The sequence below is a fragment of the Melanotaenia boesemani genome, chromosome 19 (assembly GCF_017639745.1).
Source record: "Melanotaenia boesemani isolate fMelBoe1 chromosome 19, fMelBoe1.pri, whole genome shotgun sequence".
Classification (NCBI taxonomy): domain Eukaryota; kingdom Metazoa; phylum Chordata; class Actinopteri; order Atheriniformes; family Melanotaeniidae; genus Melanotaenia; species Melanotaenia boesemani.
Genome location: NC_055700.1, coordinates 14,237,500 through 14,262,632, shown reverse-complemented (window position 1 = coordinate 14,262,632; position 25,133 = coordinate 14,237,500). Strand labels below are relative to the sequence as shown.

Sequence of the window (25,133 nt, the reverse complement as noted above, 5' to 3'; positions counted from 1 at the left end):
ATGATCTAAGACGACCGTTAAACTGTAGAGGGCGCTGTGTGGGCATGTGTGACAACCATATGAAAAATAAAGGTAAGTTTATGCGAAAGATTGATGCCAAAAAAAAAAAAAAAAAAACAACTTGTGTCAAACAAACTAAAAAAAATAAAATAACTTGTATGTTCTTAGCAAAGGTGGAATAATGTATATATATATATATATATATATATATATATATATATATATATATATATATAAAGCAAGAGAGACTTCAACTCTTCCATTGATTCAGTTTATAATTACGTCACAGTTTCCGTAGCAACGGAAACTTGCCCGCTGTTTACCAGTGCCCAAAGACACATGGTGAGATGTTAATCCACTCAGCCGTGACAGCAACCACTAAAAGCACCTGAGGAGAAAAATGGTAAGTTATTGCGATTAACGACGTTTCTGATATACACTGAATGATAGATGCGATTTCGTTCTAAGAAGCTTAATAATGTCTTTATTTTGCAACCCTTAATTTAACTGCTGAGGCCTATGATGATGATATTGGTTGTTAACAAAAATAACGATTTAATTTTTGTATTCAGTGTCTTGTTCAAAGTAAAGTTGACAACCTATAGCATGGAAGGCTAGAACAAAAATGCATTATTTCAAATTTAACTTTAAAAAAACAGCAAATAAGTTTCAGATGAGAAAGTAAACCAAAAGGAGACAGAGCTAATCATTGGAAGTACAAGTACCAATCAAAAAGGTAGATCAAGGAAAAACAGGAGAATTTTAAGATTCATTTTAAAGATGTGTGCTAAAATGTACAAGTTCAAAACTGTATTGATACTGCTGGATATGTGAGCATTTCTACCTGAACAAAATGCACTGCTAGGTAAATAGCTTGAGCCAAAGCCTTCCTTGCCACCATTTGGACACAGGCCACTGTGCAGATGCCTAATCTTGGCTGACTACAGAGCGCTTTTGACCTAGTACATTTACAAGTGACTTTAGGGGTCAGCAGCTACAGTAAATCCTTGTACTCTAACTGTTGACTCAGTGAGCCAGTTTCTTCCAAGATAGGATCTCATGGTCTCTGAGATTATTCAAGTTGACCTGATACAGTTCCATGGACCCATGTCAGCAAGAACATGCAAGTTTCCCAGCATCATGCCATTTTGTTGACTACTGTCCAAATGAGGTGTAATGCTCCTGCAGGGCCTGTTGTCCATTCTTCGAAGACTGAAGCAGTCTCCTGAGCAGGAAGTGAGGTTACTGCTGTTAGGATTGGATAATGCTGGAAAGACCACTCTGCTAAAGCAGCTAGCAGCAGAAGATATCAGCCACATCACCCCTACACAAGTACAATTACGCACACTCATAAACACACACACATACACAGGTTACTCACACACTGGAAATCTATTTTTCACACCTCATTTTGCTATTTTCTAGTCAAACAGCCATTCAAGTTATGCATCAACTCACTCCTTGCAAACACTGAATGACATATTAAGAATGTATGTTATTTTTTAACAGGGCTTTAATATAAAGAGCATGCAGTCTTCTGGCTTCAAGTTAAATGTTTGGGACATTGGAGGGCAGCGCAAGATCCGTCCTTACTGGAGGAATTATTTTGAGAACACAGATGTGCTAGTAGGTTAAGTTAACATGCTGGTGAACATGACTAGTAGTAAATAAATAGCACTTTTGCAGATCATCATCACTGTATAGTGTTTTGCCTGAGTTTTGTATGACTGAATTGTTTGCAGATCTATGTGATTGACAGCTCAGACAGAAAAAGATTTGAAGAGACAAGTTTGGTAAGATATGATGAACAGTTTCTCTAAAAAGAACGTGTAGAAAAAATAGATTTCTTTTCTGCTACAAGTGGTTACACACAACCATTAGATATCAGTCTAGAAAATAGAAAACATGTTATAAAGGAGTGCTGGCAAAGCAAAAACTGTACTTAGAATAATTACATAAATTAAAATGATGACCATATGACATACCAATATTTATTTACAGTGTTTCTGATTACACTCATCTGTCCCTCTAGGAGCTTGCTGAGTTACTGGAAGAGGAAAAACTTGCTGCTGTGCCACTGCTAATCTTTGCCAACAAGCAGGACCTGATGACAGCTAGTCCTGCTTCAGAGCTGGCAGAGAGTCTCAACCTGCACACCATCCGGGATCGCATGTGGCAGGTGCAGGCCTGCTCAGCGCTCACTGCTGAGGGAGTGCAGGTAAATGCAGCTCACACAGTCTGCAAAACACAGCAAAAATTGAGGCAGTTTGCTGCAGAGTGGCAACGACCGGATTTATGGTCAGCTTTTGAACTTAGAGTATTAATCATGTCTAAACTCGGTGGCAATCCCTTTACAAATGTTTACCGATTTACCTCCATTAGTGTTAACTCCCAAGCCATCAGCGTTCCAGTTGTGTTTAAATGACTACTGACTGAAACCAAAAATAATGCTGCGTACTATTCAAATGACAGTATAAACACCATATTATAAATCCATGTTTATAATATGGCATGTTTTTCTTTAACAGATATGTTTGCTGCCACATGAAAATACTACTGATGCTCTTAAAAATGTCAGTGCTTCTGAATAAAAATAACAATCTGAGTTCTACGTGATTAAAAATAGTTTAGAGAATACTAATAATTAAACTAAAAGTACTCAAAGAGTGCTGACCTCTACCAAGCCATTGTAATTTATGTATTATTATTTTAAAAAAAAATTGCCAGTGATTGTGGGCATTACTTTTAAGTTAGAAGCTCTAAAGGCAAACTTGTCCCTATCTTCCCATAGTAAAAAATCCTTTAAAAATCCCTGGATCCAGACTGTGATCCAGATCTCTCCCAAAATCTAGTACCTTGTTACTTTTTCCATCCAAAACTTTTTGAGTTATGTTGCTAACAGACAGACAGACAAACCAAACTGAATACATGAGGTAATATATATATATATATATATATATATATATATATATATATATATATAGCTATTGTGATACATCATTCATTTAAAAAATTATCTGTCACTGTCACAAGTTTGTGCAGTCGTAGTAGTGTAGTAGTATCAGCTAGCAATAGCAGTTCATTTTAAATTACTATGATCACATTGGTATTTTCAATCAATTTCATGATAACAGGTGCGAGTTTCCATCTTGTTTTATTTAACAAAGGGGGATCCATTAAAATGTTATCTAGTGTTTGTGGAAGGGCATCATGGCAAAAAGAAAGAAGATTTTTGAGACATGAGAAACAGATTTGTTGATGCTTACCAATCTGAAAAAGGTTGTAAAGATTTGTTTTATCTTAGTTAATTTTAGGTCTAAAGGGATGACAAACGTTTAAGCATTAAAGATGCTCAAAAATCAATAACATACTGCCTTTAGAAATTCTTTTAAACCAACACACCAGTTTAGCCTCTATATTTTAAAGCACAGTTACTACTTGTGTAATTTTTTGTTTGTTTGTTTGTTTGTTTTATAGGATGGAATGACCTGGGTTTGCAGAAATATAAAATTTCAGAAGAAATAAGACAGGAGCCAAAGAAAACTTGCGGCTGCATTTTAAACTCGATTCATTGAGATATTTTTGATTGTGGACGAAATATGTCTTGATTTTTCTTCTTTAACACTATGGATTCGTCATTTAATCTGCATTTGGCAGTAAAAATCATTTCATAGATATTTATTGTTAATATACTCATTCTGTACATGCTAACTTCTTAGCATAATTGATGTGTATTATTTCTATATGCTATTTTGTTCAAATTGTTGTTTCTACATGCAATTTTTGTAAAATTTCTTTAATCCAAGGTAGTAACTTTCTGAATAAACATTCAGAAGAGTGGTGGGGTCATGACTGGTAGGTGTTGTGGACTTGCAAGTCTAGCTTGTGAACACTAGAAGGCGACCTTGCACTAGAGTTTTCTATCATTATTCATGCTGAGTAAATACATCCTTTGTTTTCTATCAGTAATGTGGCGACCTGCACCATGTTTGATTGGTTGATTTCATGATCAAGTTGTTTTCCCTTCCTTCAATAATATGCACCTGTCTTTATTACCAACCATAATGTGTTTCTTAGCGTACTGTCAGACGGATTCAGGGCCAAACACACATGGCATTAATCCACCAAGATCCATTAAGTGACTCTTGAACATTTTGCTCATTCACACCTCTCCCACTGCATGCTTTGGTACAGATAAACTCTACGTCTTGAACAAAATAACCATAAACATGAGCGCCTGCATATGCACGAAGAAACAGACCTTAACACATCTCTCTTGCTAATGCAAACCACAAAGAAACACCTTGGCCATTCAATTACTCAAATTCTAACCTTGTTCGCCATGATTTACCACACGGAAATTGCATTCTCTGTCTATTTTTCTCTTTTGTCTTTGGTAGCACATTTGCCACAAACCCCACTAATCTGAACTGGATGAGTGCTCCACTTTGGTCCTATAGGGCATTTACATACAAACCTTTTCCAGTACTAATAGCTCTCCAGTACAATTTGCATTTATATAGTCCCCTTCATACCAACATGATTTGGCACCTTTGCCCATGATAGAAATAAACCTCCTCCTTTGGCCTTGAGTTACTGCCCTGTGCTGGTGCTGTGTGTGCACTTGTGTGTCCCTCTTCATATTTAAGGTTGGCTGATTTTAATATGTCAGAGCTGCTTGGTCCTCTGATGGAGACTGGAACAAGTGCAGAACCCCTTGGAATGCACCTCATAATGACTCAGTTGTGAATGTGGGCTTTGGTCTCGTGTTCTGTGTGCATGTTTTGTGCTGCAGTATATTAGTTTTTTTGTTGATACAGCAGTGTGGGACACTTGACCAGGCCAAAGACTTATAAGGTAAATATTAAACCACAGCAGATCTTGTTGCACAAACTGAAAAAAGAGCCCTGCATTTTTTATGCAAAGCAGCTCTATTTTTTGTAGTAAAGTTTCATGCAATGCTTTTACAAGGTTCAACTATACATCCTCAGAATAAAAAAGAAAGATAAATAAGGAAATGAAAGTCTACCATGTGAGTTTGGCGATAAAAGGTCCTCTCTTTTCCTCTGGATTGCTTAATCATTAACATCTTATCTATGTAATAATCTTTCAACCTGTAAAAACATACTCCATTGCACATAAAAGTAATCTGATAAATCTTTCTCATTTTATCTGCCAATAGAATGTGAATTGGATCACCAAGGCTGTGAAGTGCCCTTAAATCCCAAATGAATAAAATTGGATTTGCCAAATAGAAGAGTGGATTGGAGCGACCGGTCCTCGTTACCTCTGCCTTCATCATCAGGGAGGCAGTCAGGCCTGCAAAAGGCCATAAATCACGGGACTTTCCCAGCTACTCAGGCCACACACCAACCTCCCACACAGGGGAAACGAAGGGCAGAGTCTGATTGACTCACCGGACCAATGACACAGGGAGAGGGAGATCCTGTGACTTAATTAAACTGTTTAAATTCAAAATGAGACTGAAATGACTTTAAAAAGAAAAAATAGTCTTTATGACCACATTTTATGTCAAGTAAAAACATAAGCTAATGAGGGAAAAAGCCTCTTCAAAGTGTATTTTGGCTTAAGATAAATCTGTTTTACGTAGTCATGAATTATAGCATAATATCTGTGGCTGTGAAGGCAAGTTTCTGTGTAGTTCAGTTCACAGACCACGGACTTAAAATTGATTACCTTATAGTTGACATGTTTTCCCTGTGCATGTTTGTATTCCCTCCAGGTAATTGACTGAATTTCACCTACAGTCCAAAAATGTACATATTAGATTAAGTGATGATTCTAAATTGACCCTAGGAGTGCATGTGAGCGTGCATGTGAGCTGTGTTGGTCCTGTGATGAACTGGCAACCAGCTCAGGACATACCCTGCCTCTTGTCTGATGTAATCGGGGAAAGATCACAAGTGAACCAAGCCTGAAAATTTTCATGATCTGCTGTCGTTCTCTTCTGAGACCATGACACAGTAGTTTTGTCATACTAGCATTTCACAAAGCAGTCAGTCAAAATATTCTCATTTGCAACTTAACAGGAAATCTTGTAATGGTCCAGAAACTGGAACTACTATACTTCTGGTCATTGCATTATTGTTGCTTTAAATAAAAGATTTTCAATAGAGTAGTAGCTCTTGGTGTTATGAATAAAACAAATATTTGCATGATTTGAATTAATCAAAATAAGTGTCAGATGATAAAGTAGTGACACATGTAATGTGTCTGAAATAAAGAAGAAATAGTTAGTATGACTTTTTATATATGATAGATTTCTTTGTGGATACTGGATTTTTAAACAAAAAGATTATTTAAAGACCTTTAACCATTCTTATGAAATTATTATTAAAATCATAATAAAATTTATAATTATTTTGAACAAAGGGGGAATGTATTGTGTTTGAGTTAGCTTATTAGAATACTGTTAAATATTAACTGTGGGATTTTTTGTTGCATTAAGGTAAACACCTACTTTGATGTGCATTCACTGGCAACAAAGATGCAATGATTAACTGCAAGTCTTAGTTTTTGTAGCTTACCCAATGTAAAATCAAAATAAAGCCTTAGCTGTTGGATAGATGTTTTTAATATATGTTTTATATTATTGTAATTGGCACTTAAAAGTATTTGCACAGCTCCTCAAAACGCCCTACAAGTAGGTTGTCAGATAGTGTCTGTCTTAGTGTGTGTGTGTGTGTGTGTGTGTTCAAATGCAAAACAATGCATACATATGTTTTTAAGTTTCTGGATTAAGTGCTTGTAAATTTCTTAATATAAAAGCAATATTTAGGATTATAATATTATCATAACATCTTATATGGTCCTGTTAATATATAATTAGCATCTTATAAGGACTTATAAATGCTTTATTACCTTTTAACTATTAAAAACCTTAATAAATACCGAACAATTAATGAATAAATTGAGACTATATAAGGTAGGCTGATTAATGATTAAATAAATAACCTGCTGTTCTGGTCCCATTCACAGTTTTTTTTAAAGATACTTGCCAGTATACTGACAATGTGTCACCATAAGTAAACAATACATCAGTAATGTATTTCCAGAGAACATGTAGCTGCTTGCCTCCTCTATCGTATTCAGCCTAGTAAAATAAAAGAGTAAACTCATATAAATAGGTCACTCAGATGCAGCTTAACTCTAACAGCAGTACACAATCCTTCTCCAAGATATAATGTTCAATTGGCCTCTTACATTGTGCTTTTTTCCTTGAAATTAAGCTCCCATATATAAGCAGAACGACACATCCCTCAAGTAGCAATTACAGTACTCAGAATAGTTTGTTAGGTTAGCACAGCATCCATCCTGTCCCATTCCTAAACCAGTCCTTTATGAATAAGTAGATAAGTACTGGTACTGGATGATAAAACAAACAACAAATGCCCACATTCCTCTCATAGCTCCTTTGATGTGTGTGTGCCTCTGCAGGACACTTAACTCTCCAAGTTCCTCTTTGCTATAATCAGACTTCAGAGTCATAAATAGCAAGAGATGGGGTCTATAAAAATTATCAGGGAGCTCTTTCAGCTTAAGGAGGGGGGACAGAAATTCACACCTTAGAGTGGGTCAGTTTCAGAGTGTGCAAGGGGTCGGCACAGGGGTCGGCCTGGGAGGGGGTCTGTGGTTCTTGTTTGATACTTGTGAGACAGAAAGCAGAGAAAGGGAGATTGTGTCAAGACAAACCCAGATATTGTGAAGACCCTACAACCAAAAAAATTACCAATACATGTTCAGTACTATTCTTTATGTGTCTTGCTTCAGAGTTCACATAATTATGTGATGCCCCGTATTTAATTTAATATGTTGATTGGACATCCCTGACACCTTTAGATTCAGGATCAGTAATTGTGTCTTAAAAAAAGAAAAAAAAAACATCAACATCTCAGGAACAATCTCAAGTTGCTTATTGTTCACTTGTGATGTGTCAGTGTGGGAAAGTTTTTCTAATTACAAACCTAAACATGTCAAAAAAGGTTTTTAATATAAGCGTAACGCTTATTTGTGTTCAAGTACATTCACTGCAAGTTACTGCATCTAGACATCAATTACATCTAAGGGAGAGAAAGTAAAACCAGGAATCAATAACTTCTAAGCTGGTGTCTTTGCCCACGCATAAGGTCAGAGGTCCTACTCTTGACCCTTGACCGACCCTATCACTGGGAGGAAATGACACTTTCCATCGTTCCAAACCTTCCCAAATTAACTGATTGGCTTATCAGCTAACAGATCTGGTCCAATTGTCTCCCTCTGCCTCTGCTCTCCACACTCTCTTTTCTCTCTCTCTCTCTCTCTGGCGCTCATAATTTGACTTTTTATCACCCCTTGCTGCAACAGAGACTTAGCCCCATCCGTCATTACAGCACACGCTGACAGCTCCTCACACATGCTTGGATTTTTACATTTGACTCAATCCAGCGGCTTACTTTACTGTAACCGATTCAATATTTCTCAAATGAGCCGACCGATCTATATACACGCCACAGTGGATGGGATGATCTATGGCATTGCCTTAATAGATTTCCCAGGCCCCAGAGCCCAGCTAGTGTAGGGGAAGGGGATGTAATCTGCACAATAAAAACACAATTATTCATTCAAATTGCTCGATAATTTATGTTACTCTTGTGTTCTAAAGCATTAAGATAAATGTGTGTACGTCTGTGTGTTTTGATGTGTGTATGTATACTTGTGTTCACCAACAACAGTCATAAATCTATTAATACATTATGTTCCTCATTTCATAACTACTAATTTGCAAATTAGTTGCTAAGAAAGATCTATTACATGCACATGAAGATGATGGCAAAACACACAAGAAAATTTCAGTAAGGCGGAAAATTTTGTAAACATATTATTTGTAAATAAGCACAGCTATATACAAATTAACACAGAAGTCCTCCCTACAGTGTGACCCAAGCAGATGTCTTGCTGAAAGGCTGTTGCTTTTGCAGTATGAGTTGCAACCTCCAAGGCTGAAAGATGCCACAATTAACTGGTCAGTACAACCTATAGGGACATCCTGTAAACTACCAGGAAGGAAATACGACTCACACAAGCATTTCCACATTGAAGCAAACCACAAAAAGTCTCTTTAGGTGGAAAAGAGGTAGAGTGAATGGTGCACAGCACTTATTTGTACACACTTTCAATGATGGGACATGAGTTTGACGGTTACATACAACTCCTGGTTGGGTTATGACAGTAATGTCACCTGGTTATATCAAAATGACTTGTTTTCTCTCTCTCTCTCGCTCTCTCTCTCTCCCTCTCTCTCTCTCTCTCTCTCTCTCTCTCTCTCTCTCTCTCTCTCTCTCTCTCTCTCTATATATATATATATATATATATAATGCCAAACTTTATAGCAGGAATAAACGTATTTACTGGCTGGTGCAGAAAACTATTTTGGTACATAGTTAAATTACCCCTTTGTGATGGCTATGAAGGGGGTGAATTTATATGTAACTTGTCCATTTAGTATTTATAATGGCACAAAATAATACATAATTTAGGCTTTGAAAAGCAGGTACGTGTTGTGATCAATACCCACATAGGCAAGAAGAAAATCATCTGGTTATCAGGGAGATAAATGCTCTGCACATCACTTTTGCCTCTGAAAACCCAAAGCAGTCCTGGGTAAGTGATACACTTTAAGCTTCAAAAGTGTAGTCCTGCAGTTTGTTTTCCTGAAGGGTGGACATTTAAAAAATGGTAACATGAAACTATTGTTTACCAACAGTCAGCAACCAGATAGAGTAAATTAACGTTAGTCTTTCTTTTTTTTACATTAGAAATTATCATTAGCAGAATCTGCGCTGTGCTGATCCCTTGTTTAGCTTTAGCATTTTCATTGAATGACTACACTAAATCTGCATTGAAATTAATACAACATATGTCAGTTGTTGTTATTCCTGTCAGTTACTTTTGGTAGAACAAGTTTTTTTTGTGCACATTTAGTGGTGCAGAAATATCCACTCAAACACAGATGTTAGGTAGCGTCACGACCAGATCAGATTTAACAAACCAAAAACAAGTAACACTTTGTTTAGCTTTTCAAATATACTTTATCTTTAAATAAAAATAATGTATATTTCTTGCAGCAGAGTGAATAAAATGCTCATTTTATGTTGGTGGCTTCATTCTATAAATACATTTCAGAAGAATGCACAGACAGATTCACACACCCATCTCTGCACTGTTCAGGGTAACAAAGTGAGAGTGTGTGCACAAGCGAATGCAGGGAAAAAATTGTTTGTGTTTTTATTTTGTTTATATCTCCCTGTCTTTTATGCCCTACGCTCAAGCTTAGCGAACGCCAGAGAGGGTAAAACAGAGGGAGAGAAGGAGAGTATTCTCAATTTCCTTCTAAAAAGAAAATTCATTTGCAGTTGCTAATGTAATGTCATCGTTGTGTTTACTGAGCGTGGATGATGTATAGGGGATGTTGCATTGAGTGAGACTGCTTAATGATGCATAGAATTAAGTCTGTGGCTTTCAGCTGAGCTCCCTTCTCTCTCTCTCTCATACACTCCTCTTTCTCCCTCCTCTCTTTCACACACGTACACACTCTCCAACTCCCTTCCTCTTTCCTTCCCTCCCTCTCACCTCTCTTTTCGTTTAATCTCCACCTTCCTCCTCCTCTTCCTCCTTCCTCCTTCCCACCACACCGGCCTCTCTCTTTCTCTCCAATGCCGACTGTCTTGGACTGTTGGCCACACGTTGCCTCGTGTTCTGTTGCCTAACTCCATCAATCACTGTGAACAGAGAGAGGAGAGTGTGTGGTGTAAGGGATGATGCGATAAAAAGAATAAGATATGGTTGAGAGAAATTAGGGAGATGAAAACAGACAGTGGGCATAGATATTGTAAAGGACTGCTTTTGGAAACCTGGGGGGAAGTGAACAATGAGTGGGAAGAACACCTCTTACATTTAATGATCCACTGTGCACAGTACCAGTCCAAATAACTGGGTCTATATATGGTGCAATGGTGTTTTTCTGGTTCTTATTGTGCTATAATATAATGATGATGATTATGATGATGTGATTTTAATGCTTGTGTTAACAGTTATTACCTGAGCGAGATGACTACCTGGGCTGGAGGATTGCAGTAGTGGATGAGTTGCAATAAATAGAAATGAAAATGATTTTCTTTCTAAATATTGTGTTATTTGACTGCAGTTGCCTGTGTCTGTTTGCTGTTTGTTATTATTTAAAAAACTTGCTTTAAGAATCAACATTGTCTTCTTTGAACTAGAACTAGAAGACTTGAAGACTCGATTCACCATTAAGGCTTTGATTACAGGATAATTGTGGGTTTTAAATGTTGCCTAGAGGTCCTGCAGACATCTGTGACATTTAAAGCTCGCTGGTTGGGTTTTTAAAGTCATGTTGAAAATACAACACGTCGTAAAGGGGAAGAGGGCTCTTTCTCAAACAAAAATGAGAAACAATCAAAGAATTGTTGTAGTCCCATAAACTTCCATTCACTGAATAGTCATTTTCGACCTTAGCACAGTTTAGGGCCTATACTGTCAAGGAAACACAAATTTTATTAAAGAACCATGAAGAAAATCTGTCATCTAAATAATAATAGTTGGATCACACATTAAATTAAAACCAGATACTTGTGGAAAACAATGTTTTAGGAATTTTAATTACAAAAATATTGAATTGCAATGCGTTGAATAAGGTGAATAGTACTTTCTTAAACCCCTAAGAACACTGAACTGCTGTAGTATAAATGCAAAAATCTGGTAATCACTACAAGCAATTAAAAAAGGAACATATAAAGTTTGAAATCATGTATTTTGTCTAAAAGAAGCCCCCTTTTGTGGCACTGTTTTATTATTAAGGGTTATGGTCTTCTGTAATGGTTCTTTGATCAGTATATTGATGAATAAAGATCTAAATAATTTTTATTTTTATCACCAGTTAATGTGGCTGGTAGATTCTTAACCAGCTTTGACCAGCTAATCAGATGATCTATTAGCCAAATATTTGGCTGATAATCACTAAATGTATTTAGTTGCAACTAAATACATTTAGTTGTACATATTTCTTTAAATTGTTCTTAATCTTTTTTAAAAAAAACAAAAAGATTTTCTCTTTCTCATTTGCAGCAAAAGAATAAAGAATAAAGTAACAGGACGTAGCAAATTTAAAAAAATAAATAAATAAAACAATAGTCTTAACTAAATATTCATCCTAGCTTGTTATTTAATTGATACGTTTAAATGACTTCAGAGCTTTCATCAGAACTATGATCTTTAGAGCTATGTTTGAATCTGTGCCACTCTGGATATTCTCAGTTTCTTTAGCTTGGTGTTTGCACACAAACTCTGGTTTGCATGCCAGATCTCAAAGTCCTTCAGCTCTTTTCCTTCATCAACATTCATCCCTACCTATTTTCTTTTCATGTAGCTAAGAGGTAGTTCTTTACACCGTACTACCATCCTCACATTTCTATTTTTTGTTTCACACATCATTTAATTTATTAAAACTTCGCTCCTTATTCAGCTGCACTTTGTGCACACCACACATGCAAACATAAGCATGCAGCCAATGGATGTATGAGACATCGTGTGATACTGTTCATGGGAAATGTAGTGATAGCACTGCCAGGACAACACTTTGCTTTATTCACCACCTCCCAAACTAGCCAGTAAGTTTTCATTTATACACACCAAAATTAATTTTTGATCACATTTGGCAGGTTGGTATAGGTGTTAATTTAGAGCCTTGTTAATGAAGGAATGCAGTGTTGTCCATTATGGTGAACAGTTTGAAATGCATGGTCTGAATTCAGACAAGATTGTTATTGTCTTTGGACCTGAAAACCGCAGATAAAACTGTCTAGCTATGTAACTAACTAGGATGGCATCATCAAAGTGAGAAACTTTGGAGTTATTTTTGACCAGGATTTGTCCTTTGGCTTGCATATGAAACAGGTTTCTAAAACTGCCTTCATCCACCTACGTAATATTTCTAAAAGAAGGGACATGATGTCACAGAGTGAAAAACTAAGTCATGCTTTAATTACATCCAGACTGGACCACTGCATTTCCCTGTCCCAAATATGCCCTGAAAAGTCTCCAGCTGATCCAAAATGCTACAGCAAGGGTTCTGATGAGAACTAGCAGGAGAGATCATATTACTCAAGTTCAAGCTCTCTTCACTGGCTCCCTTTTAAGTCTGGGATAGAATTTAAAATTCTTCTCCTCACATATAAAGCTCTCCATGACCAAGCTCCATTGTATATCAAGGATCTCATAGTTCCATATAGTCCCAACAGAGCACTTCACTCTCTACTGCAGGTCTACTTGTGGTTCCCAGAGTCTCTAAGAGTACAATGGGAGGCAGAGCCATCTGCTATCAGGCCCCTCTCTTATGGATCCAGTTTGGGTTCCGGAGAAAGGCACCCTCTCTAACAAGTGTTAGAGTGTGAAAGTTTACTTCAGGAGAATGATTCTTTTGCCAAAATAAACTAAATTTAATCACTTCCTAAACTGATTAGATCAATTTTTCAGTTTAGTTGAGTTCTCAGTCAGCCATAACTGAACTTGGAAGAATAAATTTGTCAAGCTATAGATTTGTTTACTCTGAATGTAGAAATACTCTCATATAGAGCTGTTTTCTCCAGAGTGATAGCTAAAGTAACCATACAGGAGTTAGCACAAAACAATCAATAGCTGGATTACTTACTTGTTACACTCAAAAGATATTTTCAAGTTCCCCATTTGTCCACTATAAACAAAGACATAAAAAGTAAGTGTTCAACTCAGATATTCAGCAAGAAAACCATCAGAATAATAAATCAATGTCAAAGTGACAGCATCTGGTTTGGGTTCAGTCAAGATGTACAACTCCTGCCAGAGAGATTTGTAGAGAAATCTCAGGAAAAAACAATGTGTAAAGCTTTAACAAATTCCCTTGATTAATTCAAATATACGTATGAACATCTAGATTTGCATTTCTACTGATAAATTATTGCAAATGTTGCATAGTCCAGCTTCTCTAGCAGAACCTACACTCCATTAAAATGACTACATTGGGATGTGCAAGCTGTTTTCAAAATATACAGTTACACTAAAAAAATAAGTTATCTCTTGTGACTTTATAAAGAAGAGCATTCAAAATCTCTGACTCATTGTTCTGGCAACTTTAAAATTTTTACTTTTACAGTGACTGGTATCTTAACTGCCAACCTCTGTCCCTTAGCTACATGTCCACCCTTTCTGCCCACTTTCTTGTCTCTACAGTTGTTGAATAAAGGTCAACAAAGTCTGAAAAATCTTTCTAGCTCTTTAACATGCTGCCTAATTTAAAGGAGTGGCGTCTAATCACAGCATTGGTCTTTACCTACAGGCCCCTCAGAAGTATGTTCAAAGCAAAAGGAGGCTGGAAGGGAGCAGAGTCGGCCCAAGGCATAAGTAAACTAAGCGGCTGCTTGGTAGTTTAGGTAGCTATGGGACAATGATAAAAGCTATTTTGATCATCACTATTTATCAGAACTAAGCTTTAACTGACTGTACTGAGTAGCAGGCAGTCAAATATTGTTGACTCACCAATATGTGGTGCCTGAAAGCATTCTTTTCTCAGTCTGTGGGAGCAAAAACTAAGTTAAAATGTGTTGCAGCAGCAGAACAGCAGGTGACGAGTCTGATCTGAGATGACTACAAATGATTTTAAAATTACATGAGCTCAGCGAGAGAGAGATGTTTGTTTTATTTCACACCTGTTACCAACTAAAAATTATATATATATATATATATATATATATATATATAAAATGCAAAGAGTTGAAAGTTATTATTTAAATGTTATATGATGGAATAACGTATTTCATGCAAAGATATACTTCCAGCTTGGTAACACTTTTTTGTGACTAATGAGAGATTTAGCCTGTTTAAAAAACACATACACTAACCTATTTCCACAATGTGGCTTTTGTGTGTGTGTATGTGTTGATTTTGCAGTTTCTCTTTTGCATCCTACCGCTGCATATCTCACTCAGTCATTCACTCCATTGCTCCCCTGTGATCCAGCTGTCCAGCCCATTCATCATCCCGCCACTCTCCGCCTCACAGAATTATTATTTCTTTGATGTGTTACTAGTTGAAAACAAATCCATTTTTCTGGCCATCAATTCATCATTTGGAATGGGGAGTCACAGTTGAGTTGTAGGAGCAACCATATTCCCCCAACTTGCCATGTGTACTGTGTGTCCTGCCTGTACTGTATATGTGAGTATAGGTATGAAACACATGTATCCTGTTGTGTTTAAAGCTGGAACCGAGATGAGTAAAATCAGCAGTAAATAGGGATGATAGGAAGAAACAGAGGGAGGAGTTTACAGAGGGTGTGAGTGATGAGCGAGAGAAATTTGTGTGTGTGAAAGAGAGAGAGAAAGCGAGAGGGAGAGGGGGCTTCCCTCTTCTTTCAGTCGTTCTCCCTCACCTAACGTCTGAGATAATTTATCACTCCTCCTAGCTTGGCTGACAAACTATTTGCAGGAAAATGAGTTTTTCCGCCACGGATTTGTCCTCTGGGAATAAAAAGGGGAGCTGCTGTGTTTTTATTCCATCACACGCACACATCCAGATGTGCGCTTGTTCATGTGCGCACACACGCACGCTTGTGAGATCTCCAGTATTTATTGGGGGGAGGGGGAGGTGGTTAAGATAAATGAGGTAAATTAATAGAGTCACTGAGGGAAAAGATCTGCTTTCACACCAGCGGATCTGCAACACAAGACATGAGCACACACACACATACCAGTTCCTCCCTTCTTCACCTGCCTCCCTCCCACTCACACTCCTGATCCCTCGTTTGCCCTCCCACAGATGACAAATGTAACATTCAGACAAACAGCGATCAGGGCCATACAGCATAATGTCAGCTTAGATCAACACTGGGACAAAAGCAAATATCACAGCATTGGCACCTCATCATGTGTGTGCGCATGAATGTGTGTTGCAGCAGCTGGCCCGGGTCACTGGATTCCAATCTCACTCTCAACCTCATCAACCAAGATATCGACAGAGTGCTTGACGGAGAATTACACGACAGTAAAGGCATAATTACATTGCTATTACCCCAGGCCATCCATAATCGTCAAATATGAGGCATCAGTGGGACATCGCAGAAGTAAATCTGCAGGCTCCCTTTCTGTCTCTCTTAATGCCTGTTATCATTACTGTGTTAACCTCTGTTGACAACAGAAGCACCAAAATAAATTCAAGTCAGCCATGCTTACTTTTTATTGCTTAAATTTTCTGAATGGAAGTATGTGGGTCCATTTGTTGCATGGCATAGGATGCAACTATCTGCATCACTCACCTAGAGCTGTCCCAGGACATTTCTGCCTCCACTGACCACACAGCAGAACTCCCTAACAGCTTGTTTATAGGTTTTACATGGTTTGCACAGGCTTGTCTGCTACTTTTCCTTGTCAAGACTTTATCAGGGGAGCCGTATGCTTAGAAAGGAAATGACTGTGTTTTTCTCTCTAACACACACACTCACATACATTGCTGTGATAACTGTGGTCACATTAGAGATGTGATAGATAAATAAATAATCTTTACACCAATAATCTGGATCATTTGCAACTGGGAATATCTTGATTAACTGAGTTGATGTGGTACAGGTGAAACTCCGAAAATTCGAATATTGTGCAAAACTTAATTAATTTCAGTAATAGAACTTAAAAAGTAAACTAATATATAGGTTCATTATATACAAAAGTTAGATATTTCAAGCATTTATTTATTCATTTTGATGATTATGGCTTACAGCTTATGAAAACCCAAAAATCTAAATCACAGAAAATTAGAATAGAATAAAAAGGTTCAGTCTCTAGGTACCACACTCTAATCAGCTAATTAATCCAAAACACTTACAAAGGACTCCTGAGCATTTAAATGGTCTCTCATCTATTTTAGTAGAATTCAGAATCATGGGGAAAATTGCTGACCTGACAGTTGTGCAGAAAACCATCATTGACAATCTCCACAAGGAGGGAAAGCCTCAAAAGGTCATTGCAAAAGAAGGTGGATGCACTCAAAGTGCTGCATCAAAGCACATCAATAAAAAGTTGAGTGGAAGAGAAAAGTGTGGAAGAAAAAGGTGGAATAACCAGCAAGGATGACCGCAGCCTAGAGAGGATCGTCAGGAAAAGGACATTCAAAAATGTGGGGGAGCATCACAAGGAGTGGACTGAAGCTGGAGGTAGAGCCACCACACAGACGGATCCTGGACATGGACTTCAAATGCTGTATTCCTGACCAAAACACTACATCTGAAGCGTCTCACCTGGGATAAAGAAAAAATTAACTGGTTTGTTGAGCAGCAGTCTAAAGTGCTCTTTTCTGATGAGAGCAAATTTTGCATCTCATTTGGAAATCAAGGTCCTAGAGTCTGGAGGGAAAATGGAGAGGCAACAATCCAAAATACTTAAAGTGCAGCGTGAAGTTTCCAGTCTGTTGATTTGGGGAGCCATGTCATCTGCCGGTGTTGGTCCACTGTGCTTTATTAAGTCCAGAGTCAACACAGCCGTCTACCAGGAGATTTTCCAGCACTTTGTAATTTCTTCAGCATAAAAACTTTTTGGAGATGCTAACTTTATTTTCCTGCAGGACTTGGCACCTGCCCACACTGCCACAAGAACCAAAACCTGGTTCAATGACCAAGGGATGACTTTGCTTGATTGGCCAGCAAACTCTCCTGACTGAACCCCATAGAAAATCTATGAGACATTGCCAAGAGAAAGATAAGACGCATGAGACCAAGCAATGCAGAAGAGTTGAAGGTCCTGGTCTTCCCATACACCCCAGCAGTGCTACAGCCTGATAACATCCATGCCACACCTCATTGAGGCAATAATTCATGCGAAAGAGGCTTAAACCAAATACTGAGTTCATATGCATGACTATACTTTTCAGATGGTCAACATTTCTGTATTCTAAATCCTTTTTTTTAATTGATTTCATGTAATATCCTAATTTTCTGAGATTATGATTTTTGGGTTTATAATCATCATCATAATCATTAAAATTGTAATGAATAAATGCTTGAAATATCTCACTTTGCTTATAATGAATCTATATAATATATTAGTTTCCCTTTTTAAGATGACTTACTGAAATGAATTAAGATTTGCAATATTCTAATTTTCTGAGGTTCACCTATATCCACTGAAAACTCAGTATAACATAGTTTCCTCACAGTATCTTAAAACTCTTTTGGTGCTACTGTATAACTAGATTAACACTGCTATGTAGCTTCAAGCTAACATCAGATTAACAGCCTTACACAACACTGTACTTGCACAGGGACAAAATCTCTTTCAGAAACATGCAGCCAAATGTCAATATTTGGAACACTGCTCCAAACTTGACACGTTTGTATATCACCTGATGATGTTAAAGCTTTATTATTGCATTTAAATTTGGTCCAGGTATACATTATCCAAAAGACTGACCCTTGTAAAATGTACTTGAAGGGCCATATTTCATTCGGGCACAATATAACATACATAGAGACAGCCTCTGATAACTACATGTTGGTGGATTCTGGCATCGACCTACTCATAACAACCCAAAGAATAGTCAACATGAATCATGTGAGATGGAGGCAGATGTGATATCCATGATTTCCAGAGCTAAAATGATACAGCCTAATTACAGTTGCTGACTAAAGGCCCATTTATGCTCGGATAGGTAAGCTCCCTGAAAACGGACCAAATTACGCGTGTAACCAATGCATTAGACAGACAAAACTGTTCATCCAACTGTGTGTCCGCCTTCTGCGTCAAGCATAAATGAGCCTTAAAAGTCACAAAATGGCCAAATTGTCTAACATTATGACATTGTTATTTTTTATCATACAAAAGAAAAAATATATGTATATTTGGAAATGCTGGCTGTCCCCATGCACAATACTGCTTTTACTAAAGTTGATATGCTAACATCTGCTCAGTGTAAAGTTGACTTGTTTTATTTTTAGTTTTAATCAGGCATTCACACAAAATGCATGTCTGAGGTCTGGCTGTGTTCCAGCTGCCTTGAAACATGCTGTTGTGCAGCCTCTCATCAAAGAGAGAAATCTTGATACATCTATTCTCTCAAACTACAGACCAATTTCTAAACTCCCTTTTTTGTCAAAAGTTTTATAAAAGACAGTTTATACCAGCTGCAGTCATACCTTGATTTTAATTGTTTTCTGAGAAATTTCAGTCTGATTTTAAACTGTTTCATGGCACAGAAACTGAGAGCTGAGAGTTTTTAATGGCCTGCTCTTGTCTAGTGACTGTGGTAGTTCTTCTGCTCTGATTCTTTTAGATCTTACTTCAGCCTTTGACACAGTTGAGCATCAAATTTTATTATCTCATCTTGACACATGTTGGCAGACAGAAGTCTGCCAGCTATGACTGAAGTATGAACTCTGCCTGTCTGGGCCATTTTCCTCAGCAGCATGCCCACTTAGCTGTGGGGTCCCATAGGGCTCCATTCTGGGTCCAATTCTTTTTACATGCTTCAACTGGGTTCCATTTTTAGAACGCATGGCGTCGCCTTCCATTGTTTTGCAACCTACAAATCTATCTGCCCACATGGGCAAGATAGTGGGTCTATAGACACCTCGTTGACGTGTCTTGTGGAAGTTCATTAATTTTTGGGGAAAAACTTCCTAAGTTTAAATAAGGACAATACAGAAGTCATTGTTTTTAGTCACATTTATTAGATGGGCATATCAGTGTAGTTGTTCCATTATCTCTAAACTGTCAACACTTTGTGAAAAACCTGGTGTGATTTTTTATTTTGGTCAGCATTTTCATTTGGCTTTTTAATGTGCCTCTGTTCTTATACGCATTTATTTTATTTTATTTTATCTATTTTATTATAGTACTGTTTATATTTTGTTTGATTTTATTGATTTATTTTATTGTTGACTTAGGCATGTTTTTTCTTCCTTTTTTTTGTCTTGTACATCACTTTGGTTAACTGAGATTGATTTTTTACAAATATAATTGACTTGTCTTGACAAATAGATGTCATAGTCATGTAGATTATTTGCTGGGTGAATCTGAAATTGGCCAGATGATGAGGTTTGTGTTAACTTTACCTTTAAATGAACTGTAATAACCGCAGCAATCCACAATGGAAACTATTCAGGACATTTCATTGAAAGAAAATAAATTAACTTTTAACAATCATCTTCTTGTATCATAAAATGTTCAATTTCTTGGCAATTCCTCGAGTGTCTGGAGAATTGCCTAGGAGGACTCCAGTTTTAGTCTGATCTAACAAATACACATCAAAGTGGATTAACACTGCTGCCTAAATACCAAACGAGCTAATACAATTTCAATTTCGCCACATGCAGCAATAAAAACTGACATTAAAGAAAGAAGTTAACAACTTCTCTCCAGAAACAACTTCTTCATCATTCTCCACAGACCTTGCTTTGATGGTCTTCACTTGCAATACTTTCTGCTGAAAATGGCAGACTCCCTAAGTGCAACTGACAGTGAAGCTGATCGGGTAAGAAAGAAAATGTGTTGTAGTTTGCCTGATTCGATTTTAAATGTAAATGTAGAGCTTTTCTCAAGGACATATCAGCATAAAAAAAATCTCTTCTGTTTAATTGGTCTCAGCATACCACATTCATGATGTTGAGTCTTTAGTAAGTTCATCAGAAGCAGTGACAAATAAAATACTAATCCGGAATATGACAGTGTTCAGATTTTTTTAATTTTCTGCATTATTGCTCCATACTTCTCTGCTGATAAAGAGGCTCTTTTACCATCCATTTGATCAGCTTTCTGTCCATCGACTTGTAAGAGTACCACCTGAGTTCCCATGAGGACACTTGACTCCACAACCCTCCAAACCTTATAGCCAATGGCCAACTTTGTGATGCCTGTCTCCATGGTGATTGCCTCTAACTGGCAGGCATGACGACAAGGTCCACCAGCCGCTCTGATCAAAGTCTCCTGCAATTACTAGTGTGTGTGGATCAGAGAGTATGTGTGTGTTTGTAGCTTGTATCACCCACACTGAGCTCACTCATGTAAATCATTGAAGCAATGGCCACACGTTTTGAAATATTCCATCATTTCTTTGGAGACAAATAAAAAGTGACAGACACCAAGCGTCTGAAGAAATTATAAACTTAAGTGTGATAAAGCAAGAGTTCACTTCTGACCACCAATCCAGGTCACATGTGGGCTAAACACAACTAAACATTATGCTCACACCAAACCCCTCAGCTGCTAATGGCTATTACTGCCTGTATGCCATTGTGGGCCTCACAATAGCAATCATGCTGGGATTTTGTGTGGGGCTTGCTGGTAACAGTTATTAGCCCCCCAAAAGAAATCTAAAGAGGAAGCAGTCAAGAGAAGAACAAGAAGATTTGGGGTCCTAGTTGAAGGGTGGGGGTGGCTGTTAAGGGGGGTAGCAAGATGGAAAGGGAAAGAAGGGGGATGCAAGGAGCAAGGTCAGAGGGTAACACCAAAGCGGAAATGGGGGTCACAGGGGTAACAAAAGACTGGGATGGACTAAGGCAGACGAAGCTGGAGGGAGGGTGGATAGGACACAAAACACAGGAAGATGAGGAGAAAAAGATGAGGGGACGGGATGGAGGGGAGCAGCAGCAGATGGTAAAGGCAGGTCGAACAGACAGGGGCGGCACCGGGAGGATAAGGATGAGAAGTTACTGGCAATACATTCATCTTGACAGTAACAGTGAAGAAGACAGACTCAGCACCTAAAAAAAACACCTGATCCCGTGTGGCAACCCCACAGTGTTTGGATCTTTCTCTTGTACAAATTTCACTCTCTTTTGAGAAAAAATATGTCATAGTTTCTCTCACTCCACGACTGGACAGCAAAGTGTCACAGGTGAATTAACATCAACAATCACCAAGAGAAATGCTTCATACATCAAGCAAACAGCAGAGTGGGAGAGTTTTTTTTAACCAAGAAGAGTAGAAAATACGTCCGTTCAGCACTTGTGCAAAATCATTACCCTAATGGGTTTATCAATACTGAGTTGTTTCTCCAGTTATTATGACCTAATTATGTGTCTCATCTGGACCCGCTGACCTCAAACAGACATGCGCTGGCTCGACAAGATTTATAAAACTTGTCAGCGGGCGCATTTCTATTGAAAGCTTTATGTTTACGAGAACGCGCTAAAGAGCGATTAGGAGGCACCACTGCGGGAGCGTGCACATCGCACCTCTGCTTGAGTGAGGCCTGTAGGATGAGAGAGACTGTCACTGATCATCTAAATTTGTCGTCAGGATTTTTGGTTTATCTACAATAACTATTAACCAACAAACTTTTAACTATTTTATGGTCTCCTTGAAATATCTATGTTTCCTTTTGATGTTTGGATTTTGTCAAATAGGATCTTAAATTAAAAATGTGTTATTCTTAAAGGCTCATCAAGATGATCGATTTATAACCTAAAACTATTAATGGAAAATCAAGTTTTTCTACTTGTAGACAGAAACTAAAACTTAGGCCCTACAGTAAACAGGAAAACAGTGAGGGTATGCAGATGTCTTATCTCTGGAGTCGGAAATGCTTCCTGCTCTGACCTTTTAAACTCAGCTCTGGTTGCCACCTGTCGCCGCAGGTTACCCGCTCTTTTTGTTCCCCGAAAAAGCAAGGTAAAGCATAGTAAAGCAAGGTTTACTATGCTTTACTGTGCCTTGCTTTTGATAGTAAACCCAGAGATAAACGAGCGAGACCCGCCCGAAGAAAATACAACAATGATCCCGCCTGTTACGCTGACATATGAAAGACCAAAATATGCCTTTTTCATTTTTAGTCTTTTTTTTTTTGGGGGGGGGGGGGGGGGGGGGGGGTTGCAAGGTGAATGAGTGACTCTGAGACTTGGAAATAGGATGAAACTCATTAACAGTGCATTAAAGGGCAGTTTGTTTTTAGGAAGTCAGCTTTCTTCAGGGGCACCCAAGTCCGGTCCTTGAGAGCTATTATACTGCCATTTTTAGATGGATCCCTTCTCCAACAGCTGAATCAAATGAATGGCTCGTGATCACGCCTCTGCAGAGCTGAATGACAACAGGATCAGGGATTTCAGCCATTTGATTCAGGTGTGTTGGAGACGGGTTGCACCTAAAAGTTAGGAGATCTTGAGGACCGGATTTGGGCACCCCTGTAACTCTGAGTAAACTTCAGAAGCCTGCACTTTTTTAAAATAACAAAAATAAACAAATTAAATGTGTCTGTAAATATTTGTGACTGCTGCCCAGATATCGACCCAGTTTTCCATCTTCTATTTGATAGTACCACATCTCTTTTCGGTTAAAGTTCATATTACTTGAATACACGAATAAACATACAAACAAAAAAAGAGAAGAAGTTTTGAAGTGGTAAAACATATAAAATTGTCTATCACATTTTAGTTATTTTTTTTAGATATTAGGGATGGCTTTTTAGAAAATGTGTTTCTCGTAAAAAAAATAATAAAGAAAGAAATTCTCTTTATTTAACTCCTCCGAATTCCCTGCGGAAGATCAAAAAGGTAATTCACTATACAGTCAGTACACCTATGGACAATAAATGGAGCATTTTGATCATAAAATCAACAGCCTGTATCCCTAACAAACCCTAAATGATCTGACAGCCTTGTATTGAACGGTTCACTTAAATACGGGAAAACCATCATTACAGTGGTTTTTTTTTTCAATGGGTTTTTTTTTGTAGAAGAAGGTCCGATTTGGGGCGTTGATGAACGTTGCCCCTTGGCAAGTGAGCCCATATAATAAAGCACTATTTTAATTCACATTCTTTATCGTGGTGATAGATACCGATCAGTGAGTTTTAATCCCTTGTTCAACTCTCGGTAACCTCTCAGCCTGTCCTGTGCCTCCTCTCCCTGCAGGCACCTTTCATTTTTTCTACGCTCTGGTCTCTTCACAGAGGACTGCCTCTGTTTCCAGCCAATGTTATGATTCCTTTTAGTCTCTTGACAGTTTTATTTATTTTAAAACAGACTCCTTTTGTCCTGCAGTGGCGCTGAAGAAGTGGCAGATCTTCTGATGAAGGACGTCGAACCACAAACGGACGAGATAAGGAGCGCAGCTGCATTGCGAAGAGTTTTGCATCCATCTTTCTGTAGCTTTGTTTATTCACCAAATAACAGTCGGTGATCCACAGTTATCGGTGACTGTATTTTTTAAATTGTCAAAGCCTTTTTCTTTTCTTTTATTTCTCTTAAATCTACGTGGCTAAACAAGTGCGGATGTTTTATGGCAGACGACAGGGTGCCATGGAAGACAGTCTTTAGAGGTGTTGTGTTTGTTTTACAGGCTTGTAATAGTAACATTAACAACGTTTTAAACTCGCAGGGATCCTTACACCCTGGTGTGACATCACGCACACCATGAGGCCTGCGTGACGCAGGGTGCAGAGAGCAAAAACCAAGAAGTTTTAAGTTACTTTCATCTCTAAACATGTTGTCTCATTAACACAAATATTTTGTGCTGGATCCAAAGATTGTCAAAGGGGGAAGATGGGGCTTTGATTAACTGCAAAATTCACGGAAAATGATAGAGCTGCAGTTTTTCAACTATTTTTACACTTTTGTGCGTATCTCATGAAGTTTCTACAACTATTTGCTTTTATTATTTGCATTAATCTTAATAAGTCCACCTAAATTTCACAAGTTGAGACATTTAAACAAATCCTTTTATGGAAAAGAATGCAGACAGTGCCATAATGATAAGGCCCAACTTTGAAAATATAATAATAAAAAAGAGGGATCAGATTTGTAGAACATAAACTCGGTTAAGATTGATTAACTGAAACTAGATCAACTAAATTTTGTTATACATTTTCTTTGCGCGGCACAGTTTACAATGACAACAGCTGAAATATGAAGACATGGGTGAGAATATGCCTTTTTGCAAACAGATACATCAGTTAGATTATGGGACAATAATCATATAATTACAGCAGTATGTCAAGGACTTATCTGTCAGTCAGCTTTTTCCTTGATTTTTTTTTTTTTTTTTTTTTTTTTGCACGCGATGTTTGGAGTTGCGTAAAACCCGGCTGGCGTAATTGTTACCTGA

General features: G+C 37.8%; 1 protein-coding gene across 3 annotated transcripts; it reads left to right on the top strand.

Annotated features, from left to right (window-relative positions):
• Window positions 1–16: 16 nt before the first annotated feature.
• LOC121630313 (ADP-ribosylation factor-like protein 3) lies at window positions 17–24,120 on the top strand. Of its 3 annotated transcripts, none has more exons than XM_041970552.1 (7): window positions 17–72; window positions 290–403; window positions 1,189–1,332; window positions 1,510–1,626; window positions 1,743–1,793; window positions 2,033–2,218; window positions 24,071–24,120. In XM_041970552.1, exons 2-7 carry the CDS (start codon window positions 401–403, stop codon window positions 24,077–24,079), a joined length of 510 nt encoding a protein of 169 aa, XP_041826486.1. In that variant the 5' UTR covers window positions 17–72; window positions 290–400; the 3' UTR covers window positions 24,080–24,120. The 3 variants fall into 3 exon arrangements, with proteins under 3 accessions (XP_041826486.1, XP_041826485.1, XP_041826484.1); XM_041970551.1 differs by lacking the exon at window positions 24,071–24,120 and adding an exon at window positions 5,183–5,415; XM_041970550.1 differs by lacking the exon at window positions 24,071–24,120 and adding an exon at window positions 3,478–3,907.
• Window positions 24,121–25,133: the final 1,013 nt, after the last annotated feature.